The 21,470-nt window shown below is 33.8% G+C and overlaps 1 protein-coding gene across 1 annotated transcript in view; it reads right to left on the bottom strand.

Annotated features, from left to right (window-relative positions):
- Nucleotides 1-7,716: 7,716 nt before the first annotated feature.
- LanA (laminin subunit alpha) overlaps nt 7,717-21,470 on the bottom strand; it is a 50,934-nt gene continuing 37,180 nt past the window's right edge. Inside the window, exons 41-62 of the mRNA XM_068764172.1 lie at nt 21,011-21,120; nt 20,816-20,937; nt 19,979-20,252; nt 18,296-18,457; nt 17,977-18,164; nt 17,587-17,783; nt 17,053-17,186; nt 16,445-16,642; nt 16,214-16,362; nt 15,701-15,979; nt 15,410-15,623; nt 14,564-14,887; nt 14,304-14,487; nt 13,553-13,691; nt 12,767-12,999; nt 11,917-12,018; nt 11,390-11,587; nt 10,911-11,083; nt 9,985-10,224; nt 9,151-9,312; nt 8,695-8,926; nt 7,717-8,171 (exon numbers count right to left, since the gene is read on the bottom strand). Coding sequence (XP_068620273.1) covers nt 7,909-8,171; nt 8,695-8,926; nt 9,151-9,312; nt 9,985-10,224; nt 10,911-11,083; nt 11,390-11,587; nt 11,917-12,018; nt 12,767-12,999; nt 13,553-13,691; nt 14,304-14,487; nt 14,564-14,887; nt 15,410-15,623; nt 15,701-15,979; nt 16,214-16,362; nt 16,445-16,642; nt 17,053-17,186; nt 17,587-17,783; nt 17,977-18,164; nt 18,296-18,457; nt 19,979-20,252; nt 20,816-20,937; nt 21,011-21,120 — 4,277 coding nt within the window. The 3' untranslated portion in view covers nt 7,717-7,908. The remainder of the gene's footprint in view (nt 8,172-8,694; nt 8,927-9,150; nt 9,313-9,984; nt 10,225-10,910; nt 11,084-11,389; nt 11,588-11,916; nt 12,019-12,766; nt 13,000-13,552; nt 13,692-14,303; nt 14,488-14,563; nt 14,888-15,409; nt 15,624-15,700; nt 15,980-16,213; nt 16,363-16,444; nt 16,643-17,052; nt 17,187-17,586; nt 17,784-17,976; nt 18,165-18,295; nt 18,458-19,978; nt 20,253-20,815; nt 20,938-21,010; nt 21,121-21,470) is intronic.

Here is a 21,470-nt window from a genome sequence, read left to right as displayed (position 1 = left end):
ATGTCTAAAATCGGTAATATATTTGTGTATCTACATTTTTATAAAGATATTGAGAAGCAACAATAAATATTTATTCTCCTCACTGAAACTCCTATGTATCATTCTAGCTGATAGATAGGCACTACTTATGTTCCTTAGTAGGAGACATAACTATCAATGCGCAGGGACAAAAGTTCGAATCTCGGGCTTGTACATAATTTCAAAACAGACACCGGCTGTAAAGTTACATATCACAACAAAAACTCATCACTAAAATCCGCGATGCATTGTGCTGTTAGTTATAATTTGGCGACCAAATATAAAGGGTTATTGACACGTTTTTCAATATATTATAGATATTTAATATAAATAAAAAGGAATGAAATATAATTTATCCGCTGTCAATGTCCAAAAATAATGGTTTCAGAAATAATAATAAACTTAATGATAGTGTACTAAGAAATAGCCTTTTTAAAATTCGCGTTATTACATATGTTGTTGTCTTAGAGGGACCGGAAAGTAATGTCGTTTCTGTCTACATGTTTTGCGGAAAAACCGATTGATTTTTGCCGTTTCGGCATTGAAAATTAGTATATGGCAAAAGGTTGTTGATAACGAAGGTGAATATGTTGTTGATTACGAATAAAAACTAGTTTTTAATGTAGTAGTGTGATTTAACTTAAGAAAGCTACATTACTTTCCGATCACGCTAATACTACCAAAAGTTATATGTTTGTCGCATTGCAATAGAAAAAAATAACATAAAAAATTTCAATGATCACTTTCTTGACCAATGTACTATACATTCATTTCTTTAATTCTTCTTATTTCCAATTACTCTGAATAATTTGTATTTTTTTTACGCAAGTGTCTATATTATTAAAATGAATTAGCCGATTCAAACAATATATAGGCTTTTATCGATTACACTACTAGTGAGGGTAAGTATATTTATACTTTTTACCTTGTAAAAGCAATTATTACTTGATACAAACATTTATATTGTATCTATTTAAGGTTCTGTCGTCTAGATCAAAGATAGGAACCAAAATGTTTGGGAATCAGCGCGCCTGCACCGCGCATGCGTAGACACAACTGCATTTGATGAAATGACCTTAATTTTTATTACTATTTTTAGAATATCAGCTCAGGGATAGAGGTTCCTGTATATTGATTGAACTTATAGGTTCATCCGAGATATTTTTCAATTATTATTTAAGAACGCAAGTTTAACACAAAGTAAAAACTTTTGATGTCGGTTTTGAAAATCATGGAAATCTAATGATTTGCCCTGATATCTTAGTAGTAAGATATAGGTGAATGTTGCGATAAAAATTATTCAAGTTACTATACTTTACATTTGTAACTTGAATAAAAAAATTTCTCGTACTGCTATATAACTTTTACCGTTAGGCATTTGTTTTTAAAAAGTGTTCCAGACGGTCCGTCGCTTCTCTTCATTATTGGTCCATCTTGTAAACATTATCGATCAATTTCATATATAGTTTTAGTTGTTAAACAGTTTTTTATTATACTTAAATGTTTTACTTTATTGCTATTCAACAGGCCCTGTTTCCGGGAATTCGCGCGCTTTGACTTACTCAAATGCGCGTATTATATACGACATAATAAAATTAAAATTAATTGTTTTTAGGAAATTTATTTTTCATTGCGACTATGTTTTAATCGAAGAATGAATTTTATTCTTTCGAAAAAAAAAGGTTTTTAAATTTAAACGCAAATTCGATATTCAAAAGTAATTTTCATAGTTTCAACGTTAGGATTGAGTGTATCAGAAAAATGTGTATATTTTGTAATCATTAGAAAACCTTTCGATTTAATGTACTTACCATTGTCTTCATAATAAGGTCCAGGAGCGAAGCTCGGCTGCTGATTCTGGAACTCGTAGTAATCGGGGCTGTATAAATCAGATGCACGGCCGCCCGCGAACGACCTGGACGGACGTCCGCTTCTGGCTCTATTGTCAAGGGCCTGCGAAGAGCCCGCCAAGCACGGGCAGTCTTCCGCGCCATCGCATTCGGCGGTGTTTTCAAACATCGTGTCGCGACAAAAACCTATGACCAAATAACATATTCATTAAAATTAGGAATCAAGTTCTTTGTGACCAAATTCCGTGAGAAAATTGTGCAAATACATTCGCTGTGCATTATTGAGGCGGGAAAAAAGAAAATTAAGTAATTACGTTGTCAAATTGACATGACTTACACTAATATTCCATTAAGGAAGCAGAGCGATGTACACCACTCCGCGAACGGAGGATGGAATATGTCTAGGACGCTCAAGTTCGTAAATAGAATGCGCACGCAAGAGCTTGCGCGCGCAACGCTTACCCTCGACTGCGAGCTCACAGCTTACTTCAAGTGTTATTCGGAATGACGCGCTTTAGGTCTTATACATTCAATGAAATTATGTCGCATGTGTTTTTTTTTACAGTGCCTACCTTTGAATACAAAATTAACATCATCACAACCCTATGGATTTTAGTGACTCTTTTTGATAATTAAAAGCCTATATTAAGTGTTTTCAAATATCCATTAATTATTTATTACGTAAATTAAATAAACACATTTTTTTGTAAATATATAAAGTACCCGTTTTTGAAAATCAATAGTGATGCTTTGCATTAGCAACCTTGAAAAAGGTTTTCTTTGCGAAATAGACAACGCTTTACTGCAGAAAAAATATTATTCACATTAAAAAATAATGTTAAAATGCTATGGCGATAAAATCAAACACGAATACTTAACCACAATTCTACCAGAATTTAAATTTGTAGGTGGGATAATCAATGCACGGTTAGAGGTCAATTTATCATATTTTCCTTTCCAAATGAATTAGTATTAACTTATTCGGTACCGGAGAGAATATACAGATATACAGAATATACAGAGTTTTGAATTACAATCAACAGGTATATGTAGAAATCAAAGTCAATAACAATAACGCAATGGCTGTATGTCGGACAAAACTTCCAATCGCACATGAATTAGCACATAAAATAACTTATCCTCTTAAGACTAACCACAAACACTTTTCCCTAATCACTGAACAAGACTTTAAAACGATGAAAAATATTATATTACTTATTCATGCTCACCTTCAAGTGAAAATTTCGGACAAGTGTTTGACATTTACGGCCGGAACTCACAACAGATGCGAATCTATCAACTGAAGTTTTGCTTATTTGCATGCGACACAGGTACGTGTTTTGCTGATACGTACGTAAATGTGTTCTTGTTGCGTTTTCGTTATTCCGAATTATTGATTTTATTTTATAACGCACAAATAATATTTTAACCAAATGCTTATAAGACAGTTTAAACATGTCATCGAAAATGAGTGATTCTGAAATTTTCAATTACCTTTTTTAATACATTATTTTTTTATAATTTTAAATATACCCACTGGCAATTGAAAACAAGAATTTTAATAACATTTTATAATATATTTGTACTTAATCTTAACACTTAAGGCTGAAAATGGTTTTCCCGCTAAATTTAATAGATTCGTTTTGGCTCAAAACTTTAATATTTTTATTCATATTTATGTGTTAAATACTATATATGAAAAATTTTAACGATTCAGGTAAATATTTAAAAACTGACCCATACTATAAAAGGTTTTTTTTTATAAACAAAATATGTTTTTCCATGTTTTGAAAAAAAAAAGAAAAAAAAAGTTAATATTTTGTTTTCTACGTGCTCTTATAAATTTATTATATATAATATAGAAGGTTTTGGAAGCCAATGATCGACGCACCGCTTTTAAAAACTAATTTAAAGCGAATTCCAGTTTAATGTTTTTGATAATATTTTTAAAACTCCTTGTTTTGTCGGTACAAGAAGTTTAGGAGGATTATTCCTAGATTCAGCTAGTAAGCGCGTGACAAAGCTCATTTAACATTTACAATTGATTATTATACCTGAGTACAAAGTACCACCTATCATATCGCGCTGAATAATAATATTCCAGACACGCCATTCGTCAGCTACTAACAGACAGTTTCCTAAGCATCATGCCAGGTAGGCTCGTTTTTATCGCGATGTCTATTTTTCTCGCTAAGCAGTACACGTTCCTTTGTTCTTGTTTGAATGGGTGGGTGGTAGCTACTTTATTCAATGGACTAAAAGTGTGTAGTATTTGTAGTAATTAAATTGCAAGATTAGCGTGTTTGTTTAAATGTTTAGATAGGGGTTCTCTTTTAATATGTGTGAATTGTTTTATATTAAAAAGTTTGTAATTGTTGCATAAAATTTGTTATAAAATTTTTCTTAGACATTTATCAGGTATAAATTAAATAGACATAGTTAATTGTCTATCTTTATTTGTCGATTTGTCTTATAGGATTGCCTTTATAATGAGATATTTGGATATGTTAATATTAAGTTCTATTAAGTATATTATTAAGAAGGGAATACTAATCGATTTACTGATACGATTAAAAAAGAGTTAAAGTATGTATTGGAATAAATTGGATAATTTGACTTATAAAAGTTAAGTTTTTGTTTACGAAATTAACAATTCAAGTTGTCCCGCTTTGATTACTGATGTGTTTGCAATATCATTGTAATAATGGGTTTACGGGAGATTTTTGGAAAAAGCATTTATGTTTATATTTGCATTACATTTTTGTTGATCCTTTTTATTCTTGTTTTTATGTGGCAGATAATGACTGTTGCTATATTGGCATTTACAGATTTCACGGGCTTGAAGAAACAAGGCGCTGGTGGCGCTTAGTATTAATCTGGTTTAATGTGGCAAAGCTCAAGGATACCCTCAGGAGTCTTGTCATGCTTATTACTAGATTGGAAGGCCGTTAAGCTCTCAGATAGTTTAGACGGACGGTCCGTGGACTGACCTAACACAGAGGCCTCCGAGAGGATCTCAGTAGAGGAAAACGTTACGCTGGAAGAAAAAGTTGCAGAAGAAATGATAGCAGCTTAATTAGGATTTAGTTTACGATCCTTCTTGTCGTGAGGCCGGCTTGTTCTTGACTGGCTGCGAAGCTGGCACCGCGTCCCGGTCTCGGAGCGGTGCGGCGATTGAAGGTCACTACGATTAGCGAATTTGAGTGTTTTCGGTCATATTGAAATTCTTTAGTTACCTGTTTTACAAGTGGGTCTATTGAATGATAGCTGATCTACGTCATTAATATGAACACCAAATGTTTATTTACATTTTCTTGTAATATTATTATTATTATTTGTTGTTGTCTACTATAGTTCCATATCATTATGACTCATACATAAATACAAGTGTTAAAGACGACATATTTAAATGACGTAGACACCGCGACGACCATCGGTACTGCGTAGTTTTGGGATCACCTGTATAAAAAAGTAACTCCGTCGACAGATGAAATGAATCCCTCGAGTTCTATTGTTTCTTTTGTCAGTTAGTTTTCAATTGTACGTTGTTAGTAAAGACGAAATCAACGCTCGGAAATCAATTTCAATCTTAAACAGGTTTTTTTTTAGTAATTAGGAACAGTTGCTTATTGGTTCTTTATTGTGTGTTGAAATCTAATGCAAAAAAAATTCTAAATTTATTAAGTATGTTTAAATTGCGCGTAGAACTTTATAAACAATACTAGCTGATCCCGCAAACCTTGTTTTGCAAAAAAAAATTGATATTTTAATTTACAAATAAAAAATAAGGGTTGATCGTAGAGGGGTGAAAATTTATGGTTGTATGTATTCTTGTATGCTGTATCATAAAAAAATAAAAACAAAAAAAATTGTTAAAAAAATAAAAAAAATTTTTTAAGTGTGAACAACCTTTATCACTTAGGGGTATAGAAAATAGATAGTAGCCGATTCTCAGACCTACTGAATACGCATATTAAATTTGGTAAAAATCAGTCAAGCCGTTTCAGAGGAGTTCAAGTTCGAACACCGTGACACGAGAATTTTATATATTAGATAATGAGATATTCAATGCGTTAGCCTGATGACAAATAAAGCAGCGCATTATCAAAACAAAGGTCTTTAACGACGTAACTTAATTTGAGCCCATAAGGCTGTTGTGAAAATAGAAGAGTGACGTCTGGATGCTGTGAAATTACATTTCTCCATTATTTTGTATTGTGTCAAACCTAATTTTCGTACAACTTTAAAAGTTGGGTGTATTTCTATTTTTGATAGTAATATAGCAAAAATAAAACTTTTTTGAAACATTTTTGTATTCTAAAATGTTATATAATTTTAAGATCTTTATTATTGTCAAGCTTTGTGCACATTTGATTATATATTAAATAAAGAAAAAAAATTTTACGTAGTGAAATATTTGTGTTACGTAGTGAAATGTTGTGATTATTTAAACATATTTATTACTACGTGCCAAAACAACACAGACATCGCATGATTACAAATTATAGGTTTAACGAATAAAAAAATAAAAGAAACATATTTCAGGATTATCACTTTACTTATTAGTTTTGTTTTTTTATTAATTTTCAAAAAAAAAAACGAATATTACTTACAAAAATGATTGTTTTATATTACGCATAATTTAGTCTTTAGTAACGTCATTATATTTACATCGTAAGGCCCTATGGTAGATGATATTTTTTACTTGATATGGCCTTATCCGCTCTTATTGTTTTTGGTGCACGTTGTATTTGATAGCTAGGAATAGATATTTATTTAAAAGAATTATGAAATAAGGAGTTGAATTAGTCGAGCTATTTTCAAGTAATATCAGATTAAAAATACTATGGTTATGTCATTCATAATGTAACAGATAAAATATAATTTCGTGGGTGGATCATTATTACGTTATTTCTTTAAAAATATATATAAAATATTACTGTGAAATACTGTATTCAAAATAAATTGTTCGGAATAATTGTTTTAGTGTGCTACAGCGAGCGATTACATGTATTGTTTTGACGTGTTTAAAATTTCTTACAAATCTATTTAATTGTTTATAAGATATATGGCCTGTTTATTTATTAGGTTACTATAAGAAATTTTGATAAGTCTGCGTGAATAGTGCTTGTTTTTTAATTTAGTTAATTAAAGAAAATTGTTGTTTTAAATTATAGCAATCAGTCAAACTAGCATTATTTAATAGATTTTAAAAACTAATAAACTGAAAAATATTATCTTTAACTGAATTATAAATGAATATAAAATTACGAGATATGATTTTTTTTTAAAATACCGAAGACACATTCCTACGTTGCGTGGTAGTTATCGACAGTTATATAAAAGTATGGAAAGAAATGAGTAATTGAGCAACTAGAAATTACTTGTTTAATTTTTTTCTACTTTAACAATGCATTTCGTGAATATTATTTTTTACCTAACTAAAGGTTGTAAGATTTCAATTTTATTTACTAACAATGGTGACTCCTCTTGTCTTGATGTCCTGTTCAATTGTAAGCATTCGTTACAAATGGTACCTAAGAAAGTAAGACCTCGTTGGTGTCGATTTTGTTATTTTAACATTACTTGCCTTTGAAACTTAACCGTGGTAATTTTTCATAATGCTCATATATTTAGTAAGTGTTTTTGTTTGTATAAAGATGTGAGATTTTAATTTTAGATAATAATTAAAATCGCTTATTTAATTATAATAACACGTCCATATGACATGCGATTATAAAATTACCACTTGAAATTTGTTATCTTTAATGAAAAAAAAATTATCGGGGTCGAGGTTATCGGGGCACTACAATTAAACTAGGTCATTTTATTATTAGAAAGTTATTTTATTATGAAGTATTTCGTATTACAGTTATTTAAGAAAATGATAATATAAATAGATATTATATTATCGACAATTTAAAATGCACACAATGAAACTTACAAATTTATTTAGAGCACACACAAGTATTAAATGTAAGCGTTGTATAAAAGTATTGTTGCATATTGAATGATGATAGTAATTGCTGTATGAGAGAATTTAATCGGATGGACAAACTCCAATGTGAGTGTTTCGACCAGCTGCTGTCAACGGAATCTGTACAGGAGTTTCTTTGATGACGATATTCCGAATGCATCCAGTGAAGCCACGACGTGACCGCGTGCCAAGCACTTTCGATATATGACGTTCGTGTCCGCCGATGTACAGCGCTGAACGGGTGTCCGTGGAACCGGACTGACCTAAGCCAGCATCTGAGAAGTGCCCGTCGACGCCGACCGACACCACGTGACGTGATTTCACCGCTGCAATAAAAGAGTTGTTCACGTCCAATTACAATATCATTCAATTAATGTAATCATCATCATTTCAGTCGTTGAACGTCCGCTGCTGAAAATAGGCTTCACTCATAGATTTTCTAGAAAACAGGTTGAAAGCGTCTTGTAGCCAGCGTAATCAGACGACTTTACACCTTACACTACTTTACACCTGTATCTTTTACTGTACACCTTATGGGGTGACGTCCTAGACTGCTGTCGCTTTCTGGTCCATGGTCTCCACTTCAAAACTAAAAACCACATCAGCCAATCATCGCGTCATCATTCAAGCCATAGGACGTCCATTGCTGAAGACAGCCTTCCGCTATAGATTTCCAATAAGATCGATTGGAGGCGGTCAGTATATAGCGTTTTCCGATGATTTTGATTATCAATCTTGGCTCGACATTCTACGCTGCTCTTAATGTGATTAAGGTGTGGCCTATGTATGTATGTATAGAATACGAAATAAAATATAAATATTGACAATTTTTTCCTTTATTTAACTTACCGTGAATTTTATGCCATTTGCCATCGCACAATGAAAATTTGTTGCCGAGTTTGTAACTGGCATGGAATGGCCCTTTTCCATTCTCTACATTGGCGACAACTTCGTTTTCGAGTAGCTCAAGTATCATGAAATCTCTTCGACCTTGAACACTCAACAGCAATCCTGTGGAATTCCGCGGTTTCACTTCCATTGAGACGGAAATTTCGAAGCCCACTTTGAAGTTTTCAAAGAGCTAAAAATAAGAGAAAACAGATATATTATTTGTATACTTGAAATACGTAATATTTTGAATAAACAATGAATTTATGATGTGATTCTCATTCGCACTCATTCAGATGAGAATCTATTGGACATATGCCTAAGCTTCTTCTGACAATCTTAACAAGGTTAACTGTTCACTTCTTGGGTAGTGGTTCTACGCTGTGCTTTTAGCAGTACAAAAAAGATGATTCTTACCTTCAGGTAATTGCTGTGAGCATTATTAGATGGTCCAAAGTAAACACCGTGCTCAATCTTGTCAGTGCAACGCAGTGAGTTTACTCGGTAAAGGATGTCGGTAACATACTGACCGTTCATCATTAAACCCCTAAGACATCCTTTGAAAGGTTGATAGAAGTCCTGAAGGCAAAAAAAATAAATTGTCATTATAACTTTTATCATTAAACTATGAAAGCTCTGCAGTAAGCTGTCTTAAATATATCTATAAAAAGGAAAATGAAACTCAAATGTTTTACTAAGCAAAGTCTAGAAAATGCCTCGATCGGTATTTTTTTCATATTTCTCGCCGTTTTTTTTTTCTTAAATATCATGGTGAAAGTCATAACACCACTCCCTAGCCGTTAAAATAGTAATTCAATAATCAATCAAAATTAATCATTCTGAAATACGTTTTATTTTTTTACATATTTCATGGTGGCTTGTTCAACATCATCATGTCAACCAATAGACGCCATGTGTGAAACTTTGTGGAGATCTTTGAGGGAGACCTCTCCCTAGTATCGCCGCGATGATCGCTCTTGCGCTACCGGCATCCAGAGATTTCCTGCGACGTTGACTATGTCATCGGTCCACCTAGCGGTGGCGTGCGACGCACCATGGTCCCAACGGCCACCGGTCGCACTAGCGATGTGCTCCAACTGACACTTCTGACGAGGAATTCTGAGAACTACGATGGTCACCATGGTCACCACTTCTTCTTTGATTAGATCACGCAGAGAAGCTCGGAGCATTGCCTTCTCTATCGCTCTCTGAGAGAAAAACTAGTGATTATAAAATTAAGTTATGACGTACCATAAGATTTTGGCTGACACTGGATGAAACGTTACCGAGACCTCCATAGTAAAATGGTGGCGTTAAAACAGCAGGGGAAATACACGTAACGCTGGCTTCTCCAATGCGTTCCGAGTCCACAGTTAGTTTTCCATGACCCTCGTTTCTGACCAGCGTCACGGTATGCCAATCAGTTCCGTTGTACATTTGCGTTGATACTACTAACGCGGTTTCGCCTCCACAGTTGAATGTGAAGTGAATCTGTGAATGATTAATTTGCGTTTGAGTTCATGAAATATTTTCCAAAGAGTTTTTCAGTTAATTACGCGTTAAACACATCAATAAAGTGTCTTAATTATTTTTTATTTCATTTGAAAATTTAATATCTTCTAAGTACAAGTGTTGGCTATATGGCTGAGTACTAATCGATAAAATCTAGCATTGCGCTCTTAATATTTTTTATAAGCGAACGTATAGGTTTCTGATGCATTTTGTCAATTTGTGAGTGACATAATTAACTATATATACTTGTGCAAATGAAACGTCAACTACACATCCAAGAGCGCGGGTAGGGACTCTGAAACTAGTCTCTTTTATAATGTTTCTATCAGTAGATCATTGTACCTACTTTCATCTCTTACGACTTTATGTAAATATCCATTAGATTATATGTATAAACATCTAGCCACAAAAATAATGGATACTAAAAATATAGATGAGGATGTGTATAAAAACAGACAGTAAAAAGATAAAATCAAATAAAACATAAATGTAAATACAATAGAACGATTTTAGCTCATTAAAGTATCGTTGTTAAGTGTGAGTCAAAAAATATTCATACTTTGTGGTTTATTGCCAAACTAGAGAAATATATATAAAGATATATAGAGGGACAAAGTAATATACAAAATGATCATTATGAAAAAGACCGTGTACTAATGAATTACCTTTGCTTCTTTCATATATAAAGCAAGGAACTGCCCTGGAGCTTTGTCTGCTTCAGCGTAGAATATTAGACCACCTTGTTCGTCGAATGTACGGAAGGTAATTGTGAAGTCGAAGCCCTCTAATTGTCTTCCTGGCAGCTTAGAGTACTCGATTCGGCTGTCATTGCGGGTACCTAAGATAAAGAAACATTTTTTTAATAGAGAATAAAACCTCGCTTCTAAATTGTCTCTTCATTGAGACCCCAGTTATCTACTTGAATCTGAACAGTAGGTAAGTGATCACCATTTAGTATTTGATCTTCTACTTTCCCTGCAACTAGCAGTTTCTGGAGGTTATCTAATTGTCTGTCAGCACTGTGGCCAAAATAACTTAGGCCTCATTGGTAGCATATTGTGGAGAAAAAACTACACTACACGATTGTTTTGAATTTATTTTTAACAAATAGCAAAGGGTATGTAATTATTTTAGTTGTACTAACCAAATCTATATCCCTCTACCGGATCACCTATGCCATACTGTGGATCATAGGCTAATGCACAACCTGTTTCTGGCTGTGGCGGAGGTCTACGTGTACTCGTGATTGGGCGAGTAGTCGTTGTAATTTTGAAGGGTTCTCTCGTTGTCGTTGGTGGTTCAGTAGGTGGCATTGTGAATATTTCATTTTCTTGTACGTTTACTGTGAAATTAAAATTATTATCACATATAAATATTTGGCATAAAGGTAAAATTAAGATCATCATTATAAATAATTTTAGCTACAGCACGTTCACTGCTGGACCGAGGCTTTCCTTAGATTTCCAATAGGCACCAGTACGAAGCGAAGTACATCCAGCGTCTCCCGAAGATTTTAATAAAGTTGTCTGTTTACCTTTTGTTACACTTTCGACTTAATATTCGATAGAGATAGTTTTCCCTGGTAATGGACCTCATAAGCCACGCCTGCCAGTTCGTGGTTTTCAAATTAGGACCATAAAAGTTTTATAGTATTAATTAGATTATTATTACCTTTTACTGTTTGCACTTCCGGAGCTACAGTTTCTAAAGGTGGTAATGGTGTAGGTGTTGGTAACACATCAACGGGCGGTGGAACTGGCCATGATGCTTGATCTGAATTTTTTTAAAACGTTTTATTTTATAACATTTGACAATATAAATTTAACATATTAATAAGTTCAAATTGTTTTAAAAAGTACTTGGTTTTATATTGTTATTTATTGTAGTTTTTTTCACGTGTCTGAATTAGAAAACATATGTCTATTTTGTGTATGTCATTGGACAATCGACGTATTTTTGACTGTCTATCGCGTTGATAAAATAGTGACCAATTAAATTAGAAAGCCGTGTTCACACTAAACAGTTGACGTTAGCCTTTCACATAGTACAGACATGCCTCTTTAATTTGACCATTATGATCATGTATGCTAATAGACGCCCATTGCAAGGCATAGGGCGCCTCCAAAAATCGCCACAATGACCGGTCTTACGCTGTCCGCATCCAGCGACTTCCAGTGAGCTTAACTATGTCATCGGTTCACCTAGTGAGGAACCCTCAAGACCCTTCGGGTCAATGGCCGTCGGTGGCACGAGCGGTTTGCTCCGCACACTGCCATGAGTAATTCTTTAAGCGTTGTAACCTTGGTTCCTCTGCGGTTCTCCTCATTGCTGATTCGATTTTGCAGCGGAGCATAATCCATTCCATAGCTTTCTGGGTGACTTTGAGCCTTCTAATAAGGTCCACTTTAAACTGGTTCTAATTTAATGATATCTAACGGTTGCCCCGTAGCGTTGCCAAGCACTCTAGCAACTATCCATGAACAATAAACTATACTAGACTATAATTATTTTTAAATCTTACCTGGCGGGACTCCACCTGTTGTGGTAGTTGTGCCACATCTGCCAAATGTGACACTGCTATTGCTGAAAGGCTCCAATAGATTAAGTACTCTGCCATTTATTGTGGCATCTGCTATGCAACCTTGGAAAGGTGCTTTGGAGCCAACTTTCCCCCCAACAATATAGCTGGGTTGTACACCGCCCATGAATAGCACTCCATCGAGTATGTGTAAAGGAGCTGGTGCTGTGTCGGTGCTGTTAAAAAAATTCGTTATAAATTTAAGGTATATAAATTATGTGTACTATATTAATTAATTATTAATTGTATTAATCACGAGTTCTTTGGTTAGGTATTTAAATTAATTGTTGTCAAAATCTGTCCTACTGACCGTGTACTGCCAGAAAATAAAATTATGAAACATTTATTTCAGAGTTATAGTTACAGGTATAAAAGCTTTTTGCTGCGAAATGAGCTGTACATTCTTCCCTTTAAATCTTTTATATATACATCCAAGCAGCTAGTATATTGACTATGAACCGTCATTATGTTTTCTTTAGAGTGATAGAACTTTTCCCATTTAATTTATTATTTTCTTTTAGTCGCAAAACGTTCCACGCTTATATATAATAAGGAATTGATGCTTTTTTTATTTTTAGTTTCAATTTTAATTATCTTTTAAGGTGTAAGTACACGCACTATAGAGTGAAGATGTACATCGCTACACATGTGTAATCTGTGGCGTTCACAGATTTAAATAAAACTACGACATGGTATATCAAGAAAAAATGCATGACGTCATAAATATACCTGAAATAGTCGAAGTCGTCTACAACTAGTCGCAATGCTTGATTGTTGTGTGTGACGGTGACTACATGCCACTGCGAGTCGTTGTATGTGCTCAGTCCAGTGTCCAGCTGCTCTCGCTGACTCATCAATACCAATTTTCCTGCAAAATACAGTAATTATATTTATTTTAGTGAAAATATCCCAGGTTTCTCTTAACTTAAAATTAGAAACTTTTCTGTAGTCAACTGTGTATTGTTTTACAATACACACACATGTATTGTCCCTAAATTACCATGTGGAAAATTTAATAAGTTCATATACAACTAGATGTTCCTTTTCATATGTGGGTGTGTGTAAATATAGAAAATGGCAGTGCGAGCCACGAGTTGCGCGGCAGGGACAGTTTACTACCGTACATTGTTTAAATATCGATTTAATTAATATCATTTATTTGTAATAATTTACTGTATTTATTTGAAGGCTAGCATAATTATGGAAAGTTCTGTTTAAGCCTACAATAAACAAACATTTAAATTTGAGTAATGTTATACGAAACTTATAAATATATATATAAGTATTCACTGTCATGATTTCATCGTATCTGTCGATCGACAACCCTGCAAGGCAATATAGATATTCTTAAAAATCGCCATGACCGGTTATGTGCTGCTATAACTGGGGGGCCTATTCACTCGGACGTTACACAAGAACTCTTCGGTCCCAAAAGCCGTCAGCGTGCTTAAATAAAATATAAAAATAAATAATCACTTGCCATTTATCAGAGAGAGCGATATGCTGTCAGACATTGTAGTAGTTTGTGTTCTGCTGAGGTACACAAAAATGAGTCCATCAGGTTTAGAGGTTTTGAACTTCAATGTTAATTGCAGATTCTCTGTTGTAATATTCACATAGCGTAGATAGCTGTTGTCTCCAGATAACGACACCAATGAAGCAAACTGAAGCATATAAACAATGAAAAAGTTATAACTGCAACATATTGTTAATTACATAAAGTTATAAAAAATAGTTTACCCGACAGCCATACGCAACTCCAACTGACTCTATGTTTTCACTGAGATCAATATTAACACCGTCTATACTAATTTGACGAATACATCCGTCGAATCCTTTGTTGGTAACTTGTATGATACCATTGTTATTTCCACCAAAGTTCATTGTATCTATGTAAGGAATTTCTTTTACTTCAGAAGACGACACGGTCTTTAAAACTTCTCCATCGACTTTAAGCGAACATGTAGTTAAATATCTTCCCGCGTGCAATCTGTGCCATTTACCATCGTTGTAGGCTTTTGTTGTGCCAATAATGACGAGGTCATCTGTGTTTCCAAGTGCAACCTAAAAAGAACAGAGAACATTTCCTTTGTTTTAAAATGTACTGGAAAGCGTTAGAGTTTCATTAGAAACCAAAATGTATCATAACCGATTGAAGGTGTTAAGTTGTAAACAAAGGCCCGATATTCTGATGCAAATTTTTTAAAAATATATTTTGAGGCAGATTTAATGGGTTATCTATATAAATTAACAAGAATACTATTTTGGAAGACAATAAGCAGTGGCTCCCAAAATAGTGCTAGGTTTTTGACGATACAAGTGTGCACTCCTTAAGAATCATCTCAATTATCCCATCTCTTGTCACAGTTTTATTATTTGACATCATTATTTCATCCGATGGACGTCCACTACTGATCACGGGCCTTCCTCGTAGATTTCTCATAAGACCGTTTGAAATAGGCCTGTATTCGGCATCGTCCGACTACCTCCGCAAGGTATCCCATGTTGCACCACTTCAAAACATCTAAGCCCCAATTGAATAATATTACGTAAATTAAGTTATATATATAATATATAATTTTGTACCTGTAAGTATATACGTCCATCTTGCATTTGCAGTGAGAAGAAATGACTACCTTCTCCTACAAGATATATAAGGCCGTTGGGAGCGTAAGTTCTGAAGAAAAGCAAAACGTGATTTTTCTGTGGAACCAAATAACCTCTTCCTGGCATAGTGACGTGTGAGCGGCCATTGAATCGAAATTCTTGCGGGCCACTCTGAGATGTTATCAACTTGTCCCTGAGGAATTAAAATATGATTAAAAATTAACGATAAAAATTAAATATTTTAAAATCATATATATGACTTGGATTTACCTTTGTCTAGCACCCTTCAAGTTACCAGCACTGACGAAATTCCACAGTCCAACAGGCGTGTCCCCTAACATTAATTCTTCTATTTGACCTTCGAAAGCAGGAAAGCTTACACCTTGAAGTTTTGCATCAGATGGTACACCGCCGACATAAAGCTTGGACTTTTGTCGATCCAAGTTGAAGATAGTATGCTGTCCCGGTAAAGTCGCTTCCTTGGAGTTGATGTATTCCGTGCCATTGTCCAGAGTTTCACGGATAGATAATTTTACATTGCGGCCGATTCTGTAAACCAGATACAAGTTATCAAAATTTCAACAGATATGATACTATCAGTTTATTAAAAAATTTAAAAATGATACACACTAATTAATATTTACGACTGTTATTAGCAACAGACAGGGCAAACAAAACAAAGAAATTAAGACTATTACTGAAACTTTTTAAACTGAAAAACTGTGTAGAAAAGAATTTAATATTTTCTTCATAGTTTTTCGTGACGATAGTTACTTTTCTTACCTATCAACAATGACTTGATACCATCTATTGTCAGCTACAAATTTGTCATTTCCAATTCTTGTAGGTTCTTGTCCCGATTCCGCACTGTCTCCAATGTCCATTACAAGATATGGGTAACCGTTCTGAACTCCAAGTACCATATAGTCGTCCTAAAAAGTAATATTTTATGATTTTTGTTTATACTTAGCTCATTTACACCAACTAAATTTAATAAAATAGAAGTTTGCTTACGGATTTTGTTCGTCTGAGCATTGTATCTTTAGGATTTCCTAAATAAAGAATAAATCCATTCTTCTCCTTGGTGCGGAAATAGGCAGAAACGTGTGTAGATGTTGACATTTCATCAACAGATTCGGGAAGTCTTGGCTGGAGAGTTGACCAGCGATCGAATGTCACTCCAACTTGTATTCGATTAGCTACGGTGCGAGCCTGAAAAATAATAGTAACACCAAACTTTGTATATTTTTTTAATCATAATAGGTGACATATTATTGTGACCAATTAGATAACAGTAAATAAGAGAGCCACATCCGTACTTTGTGACGGTTTACTCCAACTGGTCAATGTGAACACGGCTTTCCAATTTAATTGGTCAGGGCTTGTGGTTCAAGTAGGTGACAATGATGAGTTTTTATGTTCTTAATCAGAATAGAGTTTAGTCTGACAATATTGGGAAAGTTGGGATTCATAATACCTCTTTTAGAGAGCTATTACGAAACCGTAATTCACTAAGGAGGTAATAGTAAATAAATAAAGGAGGTAACAATTATTTTTACACATTTCTTAGATATAAATATCACATAACGATATAAATGTAATTGTTTTTTGTTTGCCATTACCTGTTCAACGAGTTTTCTCAATTTCTGCAGTTTGTCGTCTGCTTCTTTACGTCGCTGCTCTAAACCCTCCTGTTTCATTTTAACAACTCGATACTCAGAAGAAATTCTCGGCTCCATTTCTTTGATATTGTTCACTAAATATGAAATAAATATTTGGGAATTAAGTTATTATTAACAATACATTACTTTCGGAAACATCCCGATTCATTACAGGTGCAGTATACTGTTTATTGTAAAACATCTCGTTTTAAACCAGTTATAGTTGTAAAAGCTTTAATGTGGTGAATGTATAGCTCATTTGTCAGCAAAAAGTTTTATAGTGTTTATATCTACTTCCAGTCAACGTATATAAAGTCAACAGTCCAATAAATTCAAGCAGTACAGTCTTCAGGGACAGACAGTGAAAAATATCAATAATATCATTACGATGATTACTTCTGAAACCATTTACTTTTGGACGGGGATTCACGTACATTAATTGGCAGTAAATGGCAATAAATTCACGAAAAATTAATGATTATGAAGGTTTTGTACCTAAGTTATCAATGTTAGACGTCATCTTCTGTGCGTCGTCTGCCAATTTAGGAAGGGATTGTGCCCATTCTTTGCTTGACGCCAGCTCACTACCAAGTTGCGACATGATGTTTGCGGTTGCTTTAACAGTTTCAGTGACTTTAGCAGCTTTCTTGCTTTCTTCTTCTAGCGAAGAAGTTACAGGAGTTGGAAGGGAACTGAAAAAGTTCGAAATAAATCAATTGATTACTAAATCATTATTATTAAATCAAACAAATACAGTACAAATTATTATTAAATCAAAATTATGAAATATCCTATGCTTAATTATTATGATAATTGTGTTTCTATGTTATGACGGTGTGACTTCTAAACAACGTGACAAAAATTATAAATATATTTAATACTTACAGCTGTATAGCATTGTCTTCGTCGTCAGCTGCGCCTAGAGTCAACCGTGCATTCTTTAATGCTTCTTCCGCTTGGGTAAGATTAGGTCTAAGTTTTTGTTCTACTGTTTCTTGTGCAACTAAAGCTCTCTTAGATAGTGTCTCCGAAATTTTTTTAGCAGGTGTCACATTTTCGTAGAGAACGTTATTCTAAAACATTACAGTTATATTTTAATACTTACGTTAATTTATTTTAATGTTATGTACTTGTTTATTAATGATTATTGTAGTCTGAAAATGCTAATTTTAGAATATCGTATTATTTTTTATATTGTACTTACTATATTTGTAGCGTTTAGTATTGCAACTTCTGCTTCCTCAGCAGCTGCTTTCGCATCGCTGATTTCCTGAACGATAGATGAAAATGCCGAAGCAGCGCTGTATGCATGTTGAGTTCGAGTATTGTTATTTTCTCTTTCAGCCAAAGCGCGGAGACTCTCTGCCTAATAAAAGTAAAAAGAAATATTGGATATTATTAAATAGTTGCGTCTTCTTGGAATGCAACATATGGTTTTGCGATATATATTTCATACAATCTATTTAAAGCTATGGGAAATCACCTACCAAAATGACATGAAAATGTCCAACAGAACCCCACGGCAAGGCTTAGGTCTCAACCAAAAATTGCTACGATGATCTTTCTTACACTGCCCGCTGATTTCCCGCGACCTTAATTAAGTAGACGGTCCACACAGCGGGGAACCTACCTACGCGGCATCTACCGGCTCGTGGTCGTCACAAGAAACCTTTCGCCCCAACAAGCATCGGTTACACCAGAGATATGCCACGCCTACTACTATGTCGGACGAAGAATATCTAATCTCTGATTCAATCTAGAGCATAGCTTCTTCCATTGTTCACTGGGTTAATAATTAATAAAGTTCAGCTATGGTTTGAGGTAATCATTTTTATGTTTAATTAATTACCATCATCATTTCAGGCGTTGGACGTCCACATGGGCCTCCCACAAAGATTGATAATAGGACTGGATAGAAGCGACTTGCCGCCAATGTTTATTGTTCTGACGACTGTTGCAAGGTTGATTTCTACTATCCCAAGGGACTGCAGCCGTTATTTTGTTCTACATGTAATGAGGCCTGCACACTATCACTTTAACTTGCCAACCCGCTAAACTATGACGATTATATTCTTTTGTTCACGCATCTTATTACTTTTTCGATCTCGTAGAAAAATCTTGATGTTCAATTGTATGGTAGTAATTATTAAGATTTTGTTTGTTTATTTGTAACCGTTCATATAAATAAGCATCAAATTTAATCAAGTAAATAAAAAATATGTTAAAAGCACTGTTAGCCCAGCGGTAGACGATTGAGACTTGCGATCAAAAGTCGCGGGTTCCATTCCCGGGATGCAATCTTATATTACACACTTTGCATAATTGTATATCATTATTACTGCTCACAAGTTAGTTTCCTGAGGATGGGTAGCAGCGTCCTCTGCGTACCATAATATTATAAAGCCGTCCCTAACCCGTCTGCCAAGCGGGGCAATTTTTGTCTATCTCCTAATAAATATCTTTAGAGGAGGCCTTTGCTTTGCAAATAGCTTTTGTAGGTTAAAATGACGATGTGTAAAGAATGTAAATATGCCAATAAAGAATCATACTAATAAGAAGAATTATACTAGTCTTTTATTGATTATTTTTGCCAAAAGTTGACGAGACAAGTTGGTAGTTTACTTGATAATAAGTATCACGACTGATCAGTACATTAGAGATTTAAAAAAAACCTTCTTAGCAAATATTCTTGTAAAGAAATTTCTAATTTTATTATAAGCGGAGAATTGTGATAGGATCTTTGATCTTTGTTTAATTTACCTATCGCTGTTTTTCACACATATAAATAAGTAATCCCTATAAAGACTTCTAAAGAAATAATTTTATTAGTTGGTTTATTTAGTAATAACTGTAATACCTTAGATATTCGTAAGGGCATTCAACTTACTCTGTTCCTTAATCCCGTTGCATGGTGTAAAGCTACATCGGTCAAGTTAGTTAGCTCTGGCATGTAATCCGTAAGTTGCGCTAATCTATTCTCTATTTCCTGGTTTCCATTATTGAGGTCTTCTACAGATTTGGTCGAATTTCTTACAATACTACTGGATAACGTATTAAAGAAGGTTGCGTTATTGATATCTAACGCGGCATCTATTAAGTCCTGCACGGCAGCGCTGTTCAATTTTGTTACCGAAAGTACTTTGTTACCAACTTTTGATTCCCTGTAATTAGTAAAAGTTGTATTAATGATCTAAGTCTCACTCAGCTTGGCTTTTTTGGTATACTGTATTTTATTATTGGGCAGTGCCGTCAAAATTAAATTCTGTAATTATTTTACAAAAAAGTGCTGTGGGGTCTATTTATAACTTAAAAGCTAGAAATTGGTTTACTAACGGTTCCTTTTCAATACCTATGTAATAACATATTGTTTATGCGCCAAATAATATACAAAAAATAGTGACAGACATACATACATTCAAGAAATCAAAATAAAATCTAGGGCCTTTAAAAGGTTAACATATCCTTCTTGGTTGTAAATATACGCATATATAATAAAGTTTCACAATAAATCGTAGCCCTTACTTTTTTAATTTTAAATCTAAAGTTAAAGGTATTGAGTTACTGGCTCAGCCAAGCAGCATTCCGTGCTGGTGATAGCTTACTACTATTGATGTCAAAACAATCGACGATTCAAAAGAACATGTAAATGTCTACTTGAAAAAATATATTTTGATTTGTTTTTTGTTAATAAACTTTTTTGGATAAAAATGTTAATATCACTAACCTGTTTTTATCATTTAAAATCTTGGCCGCTTCTGCTGTATGTTGTGCCTGGTCGGTAAACTCTAATATATCGTCCAATCTTCCCTTTATGTCTTTAGTAGAGTTCACTAATTTTTGGAATTTCTAAAAAAAATATATTTAATTCTTTAAAGTGTTGTAAACATGGAATTTGGATTTTTAAGGTGTTGTTACAAACCTTAGTCTGATCGTTGACCGGTTGAACGAAAATATTCATTCTCTCTATTTGTTTACTCGCATTGTTTATCGCATTAACAGCCAGCTCCTCCTTCGAAGTCAGATTTTTAGCTGAAATAAGCGAAATCATTCATTTTAGGCATATTCAAAAAATTTTTTTTAAATCTGTCCTACTGTTTATTCATCTAAATACACAAAAACAAACGGATAAATAATATTATAGTTTCGTATGTAGTATTAAAGTTTTAAAATTTGGTTTAAATTTTTTGCTGCTTCTCTACGAGTATGTTATTGAATGTATCAATTATTTATTTCGATATTTAAAGAGAAAGCCAATGAAGGAGACAATGACGACTGTAACAAAGTTAATTGCTACCAAAAACTTACTCGGATTACGTAATGTAATTTTAAATAAATAAAATAAAATCTTAAATTGATCGCAGTAAATACAAGTAAACAAA

This window comes from Battus philenor, unplaced genomic scaffold (genome assembly GCF_028537555.1).
Source record: "Battus philenor isolate CCGP_79_NKW_IND1 unplaced genomic scaffold, ilBatPhil1.0.hap1 SCAF_1, whole genome shotgun sequence".
NCBI classification, from domain to species: Eukaryota; Metazoa; Arthropoda; class Insecta; order Lepidoptera; family Papilionidae; genus Battus; species Battus philenor.
This window is presented reverse-complemented; position numbering and strand designations above follow the sequence as displayed.